The sequence below is a fragment of the Mustelus asterias genome, chromosome X (genome assembly GCF_964213995.1).
Source record: "Mustelus asterias chromosome X, sMusAst1.hap1.1, whole genome shotgun sequence".
NCBI lineage: Eukaryota > Metazoa > Chordata > Chondrichthyes > Carcharhiniformes > Triakidae > Mustelus > Mustelus asterias.
The window spans coordinates 11166754-11180442 of NC_135834.1; the positions used below are offsets into that span (position 1 = coordinate 11166754).

Genomic DNA, 13689 nt, shown 5'->3' on the forward strand with positions numbered 1-13689 from the left:
TCCTGCTCCTAAGTCTTCTGTTCGTATGTATGCAGGGGGAATTTAAGGAAGAACTTTCTTACACAGCCATTGGTACTGACCTGGAACTCACTGCCGACAATGGTGATGGAAGTGGAGATGATAAATGATTTCAAAAGGAAGTTGGATGGACACTTGAGGGAAATAAACTTGCAGGAACTATAGGAAAAGAGCAAGCGAATGAGACCAACTCAATTGGTCTAGAGATAGGATGGACTCGATGGGTTGAATGACCTTCTTCTGTGTCATAATGACTCTATGACAATGGGAGCAGGTAGCACATGGACTTGTCATCTCTTAAGCTGCAGTTATCCCAAGTATACTTCATCGGTTATATAATGGGGGATGAGAGCAGTTTTTGGAGTGGTGGATTTAGAAAATAATCACTGGAGGGTGTTCAGTGAGCTTTGCTCGTCCAAACTTTATTTCCTGGGAATGGGGTGAGTAGGGGGATGTCCCTCAGAGATGATGGCGAGGCTTTGGGTATCAGGAGGTGATCCAGAACATCAGATGCAAGTTTACATAGCCTCAAATAAAAACAGAAAATGCTGGAAAAGCTCAACAGGTATGACAGCATCTGTGGAGAGAGAAACAGAGTTAACATTCCAGGCCTGTGACCTTTCACCAAAAGGGCTATAAAAGCTCTATCTTTATGTAAGATCCTATTGTTCTTTCATTAAAATTTTCTAGCCAATAATTCTGTTCTGTATTTGAATTTTCGATAAATCATACTGTACTAAAATGCCTCTGGGCATCTGCTCTGCATTTACTGTCAGTGTGCATTTTTCTCCTGGAAACTTTAACTCCTTAGTGTAGAGCTTCCCAAAATATGAATGCAATTATTTTTTTCTCTCTGTTTCCCAGATCTCCTGTCTGCTACTGAGGGTGAACTGTCACCCAGGTTAAATTGCTTGCATCTAAAGATTAAAATCAGAAAACCCATAAAGGATAAAACCCACTATTTCAGTCAAGTGTGATGTTAACAAAGAACAGTACAGCACAGGAACAGGCCCTTCGGCCCTCCTGCGCCGATCATGATGCCTAAACTAAAACCGTATGCACTTACCGAGTCCGTATCCTTCCAGTCCCATCCTATTCATCTCGTTAAATGCTGCTATCGTACCTGCTCCCACCACCTCCCCGGGCAGCGTGTTCCAGACATTCACCACCCTGTGTGTAAAAAAACTTGCCTCACACATCTCCTCTAAACTTTTCCCCACACACCTTAAACCTATGTCCCCTGGTACTTGACTTTTCTACCCCAGGAAAGAGCATCTGACTGTCCACTCTGTCCATGCCCCTCATAATCTTGTAGATCTCAGGTCACCCCTCAACCTCCGTCGTTCCAGTGAGAACAAACCGAGTTTATCCAACCTCTCCTCATAGCTAATACCCTCCATACCAGGCAACATCCTGGTAAACCTCTTCTGTACTCTCTCCAAAGCATCCACATCTTTCTGGTAGTGTGACCAGAATTGTACACAATATTCTAAATGAGGCCTAAGGTTCTGTACAACTGCAGCATGACCTGCCAATTTTTATACTCAGTGCCCTGACTGATGAAGCCAAGCATGCCGTATGCCTTCTTGACTACTTTATCCACCTGCGTTGGAACTTTCAGTGATCGGTGGACATGTACGCCCAGATCTCTCTACCTGTCAATACTCCTAAGGGTTCTACCATTTACTGTATAATTCCTACATGCATTGGACCTTCCAAAATGCGTTATCTCACACTTGTCCAGATTAAACTCCATCTGCCATTTCTCCGCCCAAGTCTCCAACTGGTCTATATCTTGCTGTATCCTCTGACAATCCTCTTCACTATCCGCAACTCCACCAATTTTCATGTCGTTGATGTTTTTTGAATTAAAGCCCTGTGCTTCACACAAGTCGAAAGACTGAATTTTGGTAAATACCCTGAGATTCAACTGTGTCGAAGTGGCCGCATGAAGTGCAAATTTCAAATTTGCACCAATGGATGGCAGGTTTTACCAGTCAGTTGATATCTGTATCATAGGAAATAGGAGCAGGAGTGATTCAGCTCTTTAACCTTGCTCTGCCATTCAGCGAGATCATGGCTGATCTTCTACATCAACACCATTTTCCTGTACTATCTCGATAACCTTCAATATCTAGAAATCTATCAATCTGTCTTGAGTATACAAAACGACAGTGGATTCAACCACACAATATGGGCTACACTTCCACAGCTTACATAAACGCCCATCATGCTGAGATACCATTACTATTTTGGCCTGACAGCCACATTTGGATCTGGAATTTGTATGGAGGGTGGATCGCCGGCCATAAACACTAAAGAAATTAACAATTACAATAAAGATCAAAAATTTTAAATATAATTTACAGGATGTGGACATTGCTGGCTAGGTTGGCCATTGAGAACATGATGTGGAGATGCCTGCGTTGGACTGGGGTAAACACAGTAAGAAGTTTAACAACACCAGGTTAAAGTCCAACAGGTTTATTTGGTAGCAAAAGCCACTAGCTATCCAACAATGTGGCTAGTGGCTTTTGCTACCAAATAAACCTGTTGGACTTTAACCTGGTGTTGTTAAACTTCTTACATTGAGAACACCCACAGTGCTGTTCGGGAGTTCCAAGATTTTGACCCAGCGACAGTGAAGTAGGGGGATGTTCCTTGTAGATGATGAAGAGACTTTGAGTATCAGGAGGTGATCCAGAACATTAGATGCAAGTATGCAAATTTACATAGCTAAAGTTTAAAGTTTATTTATTAGTCACAAGTAGGCTTTCATTAACACTATAATGAAGTTACTGTGAAAATCCCCTAGTTGCCAGACTCGGGTACACTGAGGGAGAATTTAGCATGGCCAACCAGCACGTCTTTCGGACTGTGGTAGGAAACCGGAGCACCCGGAGAAAACCCACGCATACACGTTAGGTTAATTAACCTTTCAAAAAGGTAGATTAGTCCCACTGTGCCCACAAATACAAACAGAAAAGGCCGCAAAAACAAAAAACAGGTACGGCATCAGTTAACATTCCACATCTGTGACCTTTCACCTGAAGAGCTACAAAAGCTCTATCAGTATGTATGTGGTGGAGGGAATGTTTGTGGATGGGGTGCCAATTAAGTGGGCTGTTTTGTCCTGCATGGTGTTGAGTTTCTCAAGTGTTGATGGAGCAGCACTCATGCCCACTGCTGCCACTGTATGAGTGGTGGAAGGAATGAATGTTTATGGAAGGTGTAGCACCAAGCAGGCTGCTTTATCCTGGATGGTGTTGAACTTCTACATCCTCTACCTCTCCTTCCTGGAGCTGAGATTTAATAACCTCACTTTAAAAGCAGTACTCCCAAGTGCATCCATAACCACACTTTTCACCATCATTCTTCTAAAAATCTAGAGCTCTGGAGGAGGTCATTTTTCTACTTTTTGTAAGTGTATAAACTAATGAGATGCACATCTCAAATGTTAAACAAAGCTTGCTTGTGGAGACCTTTACTCATACATATCTTGGGACTCATTACAGTTGGCAGCAATTGTGCTTTTGACTTTTTAAACCCCTTGTCAGCCAGCAGAATTGTAAATCAAGTTTTAACCTACTACCCTGATTCTTTTGCCAATTACCTGAAAAGTGTCCCCTCTGGTTGCCAACCCTTCTACTAGGAAGTTTCTCCTAAAATCCTTCAACACCCTTTAGGCTGTTAAAAACTATTATATACCCTTAACTTACTCAGTCCCTATCAACATTCACATATACATCACATTCCAGTCCAGCCCTCTGCATGCACTGCTCAAATGACCTCACCAATAGATCAACTACTCATCCAAAATTATACTCCCTGTATACTAATTTAGACCATGTTCTGTTCACCCATTACCCCTGCTGACCTACATTAGCCCAGTCTGGCAACATGTTAAAATTCTGATGCTAGCTTTTAAATCCCTCCAGTGCTGTCCTATTTCTATAATCATCTCCATTCTTATAACTCCAATTCTGGCCTCATGTACATCTTCAATTGAACCACCACTGGTGGTTAAGATTTAATACATTGAAGGCTGATAATACAACACTTCCTAACTACCCCCTAACGATTGGACGGCAAAGAGGAAGCATGGGACAGAATAAGCACTCTGCTGAAATCCCCAAGGTTGAGGAGGATGTGGGGGAAAATTGCAATCTATAGGGTTAATTAACCTTTCAAAAAAAAAGGTAGATTAGTCCCTCTCAACTGTTGGAGGGGCAAGGGTTTAGTCAAGAGGACCTTGTCCAAAGATGTGCGGGTTAGGTTGATTGGCTATGCTAAAAAAAAAAATTGCCCTTAGTGTCCTGAGATGCGTAGGTTAGAGGATTAGTGAGTAAATATGTAGGGATACGGGGGTAGGGCCTGGGTGGGATTGTGGTCGGTACAGACTCGATGGGCCGAATGGCCTCTTTCTGTACTGTAGGGTTTCTATTTCTATGATTTCAGGACATGGTTATGGGACACCAAAGTATTAATGGGAATGATTTTTTTTTGCATAGGAGATACATGCCCAAGGCTATGTGAGGAAGCATACGAAAACCTACTTGCAGGTTGCACCCAAATTAGAGCTTACGATTAGTAGGGTCAGCTGCCTAATTTACTGAAAATGAACATTTTCCTTCTACGAAGTCAATGCACTGGGCAGATGGATTGTCATAGTAGGAATCTCCTGGGGAATGCTTTGAGAATTGACCTTTTATGTAGGGCAATGGTAATTTGACCAACAGAGCTATATCCTCTCTTTTCCCCCCCATCCCATGCAATTGTCACTGCGCAGAGCAGAGCTCTGCTGACAGCAAGGCAAGACTGAGGTGCATAGAGAAACATTTGGATACAGTGGTCACTTCTGAAAATCCAAGTTTTATTAACAGATGTTTCACAGGAGAAGAGTAAGGCACAGAATTAGAATACAAATAAAAGCAAACAGGACAACATTAAAGTTACATTTAATACTCCTCTCCTTCCTCATCAACCTCAGCACTATCAGCACCAACTTCTTCATAATCTTTCTCCAGAGCAGCCATGTCCTCACGGGCCTCCGAGAACTCCCCTTCCTCCATACCCTCACCAACATACCAGTGAACAAAGGCACGCTTGGCATACATCAGGTCAAACTTGTGGTCAAGGCGAGCCCAAGCTTCAGCAACAGCTGTGGTGTTACTCAGCATACACACAGCCCGCTGAACCTTGGCCAGGTCACCCCCAGGTACCACAGTGGGAGGCTGATAGTTGATACCAACTTTGAAGCCAGTTGGACACCAATCCACAAATTGGATGGTACGCTTGGTTTTAATAGTAGCAATAGCTGCATTAACATCTTTTGGCACCACATCACCACGGTAAAGGAGACAGCAGGCCATATACTTGCCATGGCGGGGGTCACATTTGACCATCTGGTTGGCTGGCTCAAAGCAAGCATTGGTTATCTCTGCTACTGTAAGTTGCTCATGATAGGCCTTTTCAGCTGAGATAACTGGTGCATAAGTGGCCAATGGGAAGTGGATACGGGGGTATGGCACCAAGTTGGTCTGGAACTCAGTCAGATCAACATTCAGGGCACCATCAAAGCGGAGGGAAGCAGTAATAGAGGACACTATCTGGCTGATGAGACGGTTCAGGTTGGTGTAAGTTGGCCGTTCAATGTCCAGGTTTCGTCTGCAGATGTCATAGATAGCTTCATTGTCAACCATGAAAGCACAATCAGAGTGCTCCAGGGTAGTGTGGGTGGTCAGGATAGAGTTGTAGGGTTCGACCACTGCAGTAGACACTTGTGGAGCTGGGTAGATGGAGAATTCAAGCTTGGATTTCTTGCCATAGTCAACGGAGAGACGTTCCATCAGCAGGGATGTAAAACCAGAACCAGTGCCACCACCAAAGCTGTGGAAGACCAGGAAACCCTGGAGACCTGTGCATTGGTCAGCCTGTGGAAAACACACACAAGTTACTGGATGTCCAAAAAAATGGCTAATTGCAACATTTAGCTTCCACACACCATGCCTTTAACAGGTTAACATACTCACCAGTTTACGGATTCGGTCCAGAACCAGGTCAATGATCTCTTTGCCAATTGTGTAATGACCACGGGCATAATTATTGGCTGCATCTTCCTTCCCGGTGATGAGCTGTTCAGGGTGGAACAACTGACGGTAAGTACCAGTACGAACCTCATCTAGGATGGACCAAAAAAGACAATTCAGTAATACGCACAAACTAGCAAGCATTTGGAGACAAATCATGAAAGGAAACCAGAATGCCACCATTAATGCAAGATTTCCATGCAGCAACCATTGAACTTGTTACCCACCTATGACAGTTGGCTCCAAGTCCACAAACACAGCTCGTGGAACATGTTTGCCTGCCCCTGTTTCGCTGAAGAAGGTGTTGAAGGAATCATCTCCACCTCCGATGGTCTTGTCACTGGGCATCTGCCCATCAGGCTGGATGCCGTGTTCCAAGCAGTAGAGTTCCCAGCAGGCATTACCAATCTGGACTCCAGCCTGGCCAACATGGATACTGATGCACTCACGCTATGGGAGGAAAAAAATAGTATAAATATTTACTGTGCTTAATAAGCACAAGTATTCAGAACTGCTCAAGTTTTAAAAATCTACCAAAATATCAGTGAACATATGCCCATCATACATGTACAGCTTTAATTAAAATTTGTGAAATTGCAACTGCCACAGTTTAAAACGTCTGCACACAAGCATACTGCTTTTTAGAGCCAAAGACATTTGGCTTACAGTTCAAATTACCACTTGCCGCATGGGTGGGGAACAGCCTCTAACTGGGAAAATCCAGATTTGATAAAAGAAAAATGATCAGCCTAGAAATCTAGGCAGGACACAGGCGCCACTGTATTAAACGTTTTAATCTTTTAATGCCTGCAAGCTTGCTTATCCTGCCCGCAATTGTTCAGGGCGGGAGGGGGAAGAGAAAAGAGGCAACATGCGGCATTTTTTGTCGATCGGTCAGCCCTCATGATCTCATGCAATGCCAAATCACCAGCCATGTGACTAGTTACATCATCTCTCCAGACAAGGACATCCTCCAGCTGCTCCTTTTTGAAAAAAATCCCAGACACGAGAAATGAGAAAAAAAAGTTACATCAGAGGCACCAACTACTGGTGAGCCCAGTTCATAAGAAACCCGCCTCCAAACTGCCAGCCATTTCAAATTGGAAAAGAAAATGCGCCTCCCAGAGATTTGAATTTATAGGGCTGTGGCTGGAAAATCGTGGGAGGCTCTCTTTTAATTTGAAGTATTTTCAGGCTGGTTGCGGGTCGATTTAGGGGGCGATGAGCGGGTTAATGCCGTTAAACCGCTCTCTGCCCGCCTCGTGCTGAACAAACTAACCGCCACCATTTTAACTTCCTGGGGAGGGAAGGGGGGCTTTTTCTCCATTTAAAATTAACATCCTCCCGTCCCCCGAAACACTCACTCCCCACATACACGATGGGGAAAGTGTCAGGATTCAGCGCTTCTCTCCCCAGCGGGAAAAGCCGCCTCTGCCGGGCGTTATTCTCGCCGCCCGGACCGTCTGTCTGGCCCGGCGACCGTTAGCGACCCAAAAGGCGGGAAAGACCAGGCGGCTGCTACCGAACTCATCCGGTGCAGAAAAACATCGGAAAAAATAGCGAAGGAGAGGAGACTTCGACATTTAAGGCGAGATTTAAAAAAAAAAACAAATTTATGAAGTCGATGTAAAATTTTTTATATATTAAAAAAAACTCAAAATTAAAAAGTTAGATTTTTCCCCCAATTTTACTAACCTGCTAGGAAATACTTACCATTTTTTCACTTTTCTTTCAAATTTTTCTCTAAGAAAAAGAAACCTAATTTGACTCGGCGTCAACGCTTGGGCTCTTACAAGCTGACAACAAGGAGTCGCTGTAAGAGATCTCTAGCGCTTCAACGCGGGCGCGGCCGCTTTAATAGGCCGGCTGGCGTCGCAATGGGGGCGGGGCCGCGCCTGTGCCGCATGCGCGGGAGCGGTGATTGACAACGGGGCCGGGCCGCAGGGGCGTGATTGGTCCGTTCAGCACAATTCGAATCAAAAATGCCTGAAAAAGGAAATGTGGCAGGCGCGGGCCAGCTTTGGGAGGGTGCGCTTCCGTTTCCATTTTCAACGCATTGTTCGAGCTGCTCCGACTCATGGTTGAGAGCGAGCATCTAAAAACGGTTTCATTTCTTTAGCTGGGATGACTCCCCAAATCGTTTACAATTACGGGTATTGAATAAAGAATTAGCCATTTTTAAGAGCATAACATTCAGAATTAGGCCTTTTGCTAGCTGCTCCTATTCAATATCATGATTGATCTGCCTCAACTTTCCCACCTGATCCCCATATCTCTTTGAGTCCAAAAAATGTATCATAAAATGTATTTCTGTGTGGAGTTTGCACATTCTCCTCGTGTCTGCATGGGTTTCCTTCGGGTGCTCTGGTTTCCTCCCACAGTCCAAAGATGTGCAGGTTAGGTTGATTGGCCGTGCTAAAATTGCCCTTAGTGTCCTGGGATGCGTGGATTAGTGGGTAAAATATGTAGGGATATGGGGGTAGGGCCTGGGTGGGATTGTGGTCGGTGCAGACTCAATGGGCCGAATGGCCTCTTTCTGTACTGTAGGGTTTCTATGATTTCTATGAAAAGCAAAATACTGTGGATGCTGGAATCTGAAACCAAAACAGAAAATGCTGGAATAGCTCAGCAGATCTGACTGCATCTGTGGAGAGAGAATAGAGTAAGAACTCTATGTCAATATGCGATATCTGCTCAGCGACTCTGCATTGTCATGTGTCGTGAAGGCCGCCTTGGTACATTTGGTACGTCCCGAGGCATGGTCCATTTGGGAGACCATGCAAACACTACGACAACGGATAAATGAACACCGCTCAACAATCACCAGGCAAGAGTGTTCTCTTCCTGTTGGGGAACACATCAGTGGTCACAGGCATTCGACTTCTGATCTTCGGGTAAGCGTTCTCCAAGGCGGCCTTCACGACACACGACAACGCAGAATCGCTGAGCAGGGACTGATAGCCAAGTCCCGCACACATGAGGACGGCCTCAACCGGGATCTTGGGTTCATGTCACACTATCTGTAACCCCCACGACTTGCCTGGGCTTGCAAAATCTCACTAATAGTCCTGGCTGGAGACAATACACATCTCTTTAACCTGTGTTTAACCCTCTCTCCACTCACATTGCACCTTGAAGACTTGATTACCTGTAAAGACTCGTATTCCAACCATTATTTTGTAAATTGAGTTTGTATCTTTATATGCCCTGTTTGTGAACAGAACTCCCACTTACCTGACGAAGGAACAGTGCTCCGAAAGCTTGTGGCTTGTGCTACCAAATAAACCTGTTGGACTTTAACCTGGTGTTGTGAGACTTCTTACTGTGTTACCCTGGTCCAACGCCGGCATCTCCACATCATGCTTGCCACTTCAACATTCCACTCTGCTCTCCCATCCACATGTCCGTCCTTGGCCTTTTGCAATGTTCTAGCAAACCCCAACACATTGTAAAAAAGCTAATATACCTGTAATGATGCACTTTCACAGACTTCATTAGAAACGCAAAAGGTAGTTATTAATAAGAAAAACTGTACAAAGTCAGCATGGCTGCCCTTCGTCTCCTGCATGTCTTCTGCCTAAGTGATTACCCACTCCCACTCCCGGTTGGTCCCCCAAGCCAGGTGACACACTGCTGTGTTGCCCTTAAAGGGACAATCACCACAAAACCTAACTGCTTTCTGTACCTGCAGGTCACCTTCTGTGGTTTGTTTACAAGAACACCCAGATCCCTCCAAATGCAACATTTCCCAGTCTCTCCATTTAAAATTATCCACCAAAGTGATTTTGACACTTCACATTATCTGCCATGTTCTTACCCAATCAATAATCTTCTGGGTCATCTTCTGCAGCAAAGGTTTGACACTTGCAGATTAAAAGTACAACAGATATACTGCATCAGACTTTGCCGGCAGTTATTTGTGAAGCAAACTTCCCTCCTTTCAATTGCAAGTTTTATTTTCTCTATGTATACTGCCCAATAGAAATGTGTGTGTTTCCCTCAATGCCCCATCACATTACGAGAAAACTTCAAGTGCGATCTGGGGGGCAGGGGGAGAGAATACAAAGACACAGGAACTTCAGTCCACCACACAGCAGTTTCTGATGAAAGGTCGTTGACCTGAAATATGACTGTTTCTCTACAGATGCTGCCTGACCTGCAGAATATTTCCAGCATTTTCTGTTTTTAATTTCAGATTTCCAGCATCTTCAGTGTTTTGCTTTTATAATTAACTTTGATGTCACTGGACTGGGGAGAGATAAGTCAGAATTTTCACTTGATTACTATCCAGCTCTAAATTGGAAGTTGAATACCCTTCATGGTTAAATAACCTTCCAACACTCAGTGATGAACGGGCATTTAGATGAGGTACTGGAGAGCAGCCAGTTAGCACTGAGCCATAGGCCAGCATGATTCAGGATGTGTCTGGAATACAACAAACATCTGAAATTTGCATATGGTACAAACACTGTTCTGTGATAGAGCCAAAATATATTCCTTTGGATTGTAGGGCCCTCCACCAGTACAGTCCACAATGAGATCACACTATTCTTAAAAGTGTTGACTAAATTGAGATTTTACTTAAAGTCTTAAAAGATTGAAGTAACATTTTGAAACCAATTTTAAGATAGTTTAAGGACCATCTGTTACTTGATTTTGAAGACACAAATGCAGCTGTGATGAAAGCAAACTTGTCGTATGAATGAGTAAATACTGGAATCCATTCAAATCCCCTCATTAAAAGGTAGTATCTAGGAAGAACTACCTAAAGTGGTACAGTCTTCAATTGAGTATTAATAACATTATGTTCTGATTAGAATGATTGAAGTATGCTCCCTGCACTAACTTGCTATTCGAGTACTATGGAGTGCTAAAATAAGGGTATATCAGTATGATATTTATACATAATCAATCCAGGCAGGCATATGTGAGTCCGAGTCACTATAAAGCAATTCAAGTATTGCCTTTAATGTTGGTCACAAATCATGGCTGATAACCTCTCAAAACTGTCAACAGCCATGGCAGCCCTCACATTGCAGTACCCCTCCCAATGTGATATGCAACCCAGTAACTATAACAAGACAGCAGTTAATTACACAAATTTTGTTTACCAATATATTATACGTTACTTCTGTACCCAACATGAAAGATCATAGCACTTTGGAAACTTTCAGCTCAGGAGCAAGTGTCAGCAACAAGCTGTCCCATGTCAGTACTGTATATATGGAGAGTAATCTTACTCTGCCATAACCTCAAAAAAGAACTACTGCAGCAATGTGGCCATTTTCTATCCCAGCCATTTTGTGGATATTCAGAAGACATTTTTACTTTGGTGCTTCTGTAAATTGGGGTGTGGGAGTTTGACATGCATTTATGTTGATCAAACCCCTTGCTGCATCCGAATTGTAGAGTGTAGAGTCAGACAACACAACCAGATAAAGCATAAAAAGTAAAAGAGTAAGAATATCAATTTAATGCCAATGAGAGGCGCTTTTATGTTGTGGCACCATGTGAGCAAATAAAGGAGACCTTTGACCAGTGATCCCAGCTGGATTTGTACACTAGTTACAGAGGTAAAAGGCTAGGATTTAATCTGCCATATCACCACCTGAGTCTCCTGAAGTAATTGTTTCATCAATCTACCATATGTATATAGGTTAAAAGGCTTAACCAATATGAGATCAATCATATCTGTTGATCATAGCCTTTTGTTTTCAATTTTGACCTATCATTCCTTTTTACTCTAATTTATACTGTTTGTCTTTAAATTGATAAGCTTGTCAGGCCATGTGATTTCTTGAAATATCACCATTTTTCACATGAAACATACTTTAATTGTTCCTCCTTCTCCCCCTGCTCTTAAAGCCAGTAAGTCATGCTGGTATATGACTCAATGCTGGCAGTCCTCTTATATCTCAATGATTGTACATTGAAATTCAAACCGGGCAGGGGGAGGGGTGGGTGGAGGAGTGAACATCAGTATGAAATCTGCTCTTGTCCTCACATCAAATTTCCAGCAGTGTTTGCCATAATAATCAAAATCACGAACCATTCCGGCATTTCAATCAGGAAATCAGCAACTTTCAAGGCTTAGCTGATTTCAAGGTTCCCGGAATGAAGGATTACAGACACATGAATTAGAAATCATAGAAACCCTACAGTACAGAAAGAGGCCATTCGGCCCATCGAGTCTGCACCGACCACAATCCCACCCAGGCCCTACCCCCATATCCCTCTAATCTACGCATCCCAGGACACTAAGGGGCAATTTTTAGCATGGCCAATCAACCTAACCCGCACATCTTTGGACTGTGGGAGGAAACCGGAGCACCCAGAGGAAACCCACGCAGACACGAGGAGAATGTGCAAACTCCACACAGACAGTGACCCAAGCCAGGAATCGAACCCAGGTCCCTGGAGCTGTGAAGCAGCAGTGCTAACCACTGTGCTACCGTGCCACCCCACTGGAGAAGCCGACGTTGATCTCTTTAGAGCAGAGAAGACCAAAGGGACATTTGTTTGAGGTGTTTCAAATCATAAAGGGTTGAGATAAAGTAAATAAATAGATACTGTTTCCAGTGTCTGAAGGCTGATATCTGGAGGACACAGATTTAAGGTGATTGGCAAAAGGACCAGAAGCGTTCTAAGGAAAAACTTGCTTTATTCAATGAGTGGTTAGGGTTTGGAATGCACTGCCGGATAGGGTGGTAGTTACACATTCTAAAGTTTATTTACTTATTAGTCACAAGTAGGCTTACATTAACACTGCAATGAAGTTACTGTGAAAATCCCCCAGTCGCCACACTCTGGCGCCTGTTCGGGTACACTGAGGGAGAATTTAGCATGGCCAATGTACCTAACTAGCACGTCTTTTGGACTGTGGGAGGAAACCGGAGCACCCGGAGGAAACCCACGCAGACATGGGGAGAACGTGCAGACTCCACACAGACAGTGACCCAAGCCGGGAATCAAACCCGGGTCCCTGGTGCTGTGAGGCAGCAGAGCGAACCGCTGTGCCACCATGCCATACTTGAAGGTGGTCAAATTGCGGGGATATGGGGAAAGAGCAGGAGAGTAGATTGAGCATTATCTTTGAAAGGGCCAGCACAGACCCGACTGGCCAAATGGCCTCCTTCTGTGCTGTACTGTTTTATGATTCTATGATTCAAGTCTGCTCTGTTCCAGGCAATCATGTTAACTGAAAGATGGATTCTGCCTAAACCAGGTTCACTTTCAGCTGAAAATAACCTGCAGTTAGAGAAAAATAAATCACGCTAGCTCGCAATGTGCTGCTAACTGTCAATCATCTTGTCAACATTTCTTAATAGTAATGCTTGATCTCAAAGCGAAGGCAAAGAAATAGCCAATTTGCTTCATTGCAGCGCTTCCTCTGTTGATTGTGGAATGACATTGGTGAAGGTAACGGAAGTAGCAATGACTTGCATTTACAGATTACCTTTACATCTAAGTCAATACTGTTTTATCAAGTTTCCAGTTGTCAGGTCACCTTGTGCATGTGGAAAAATGAATAGGACAAAATACTGCATGAAAATAACATAAAAACCAGTGATTGTAATGAAAG

The 13689-nt window shown here is 43.7% G+C and overlaps 1 protein-coding gene across 1 annotated transcript; it reads right to left on the reverse strand.

Annotated features, from left to right (window-relative positions):
- Positions 1-4870: 4870 nt before the first annotated feature.
- Positions 4871-7953, reverse strand: LOC144481977 (tubulin alpha-1C chain). Its single transcript, XM_078201190.1, has 4 exons — positions 7821-7953; positions 6335-6557; positions 6051-6199; positions 4871-5951 (listed from the first exon to the last, which is right to left on the reverse strand). Exons 1-4 carry the CDS (start codon positions 7821-7823, stop codon positions 4977-4979), a joined length of 1350 nt encoding a protein of 449 aa, XP_078057316.1. The 5' UTR covers positions 7824-7953; the 3' UTR covers positions 4871-4976.
- Between the last annotated feature and the right edge of the window lie 5736 nt (positions 7954-13689).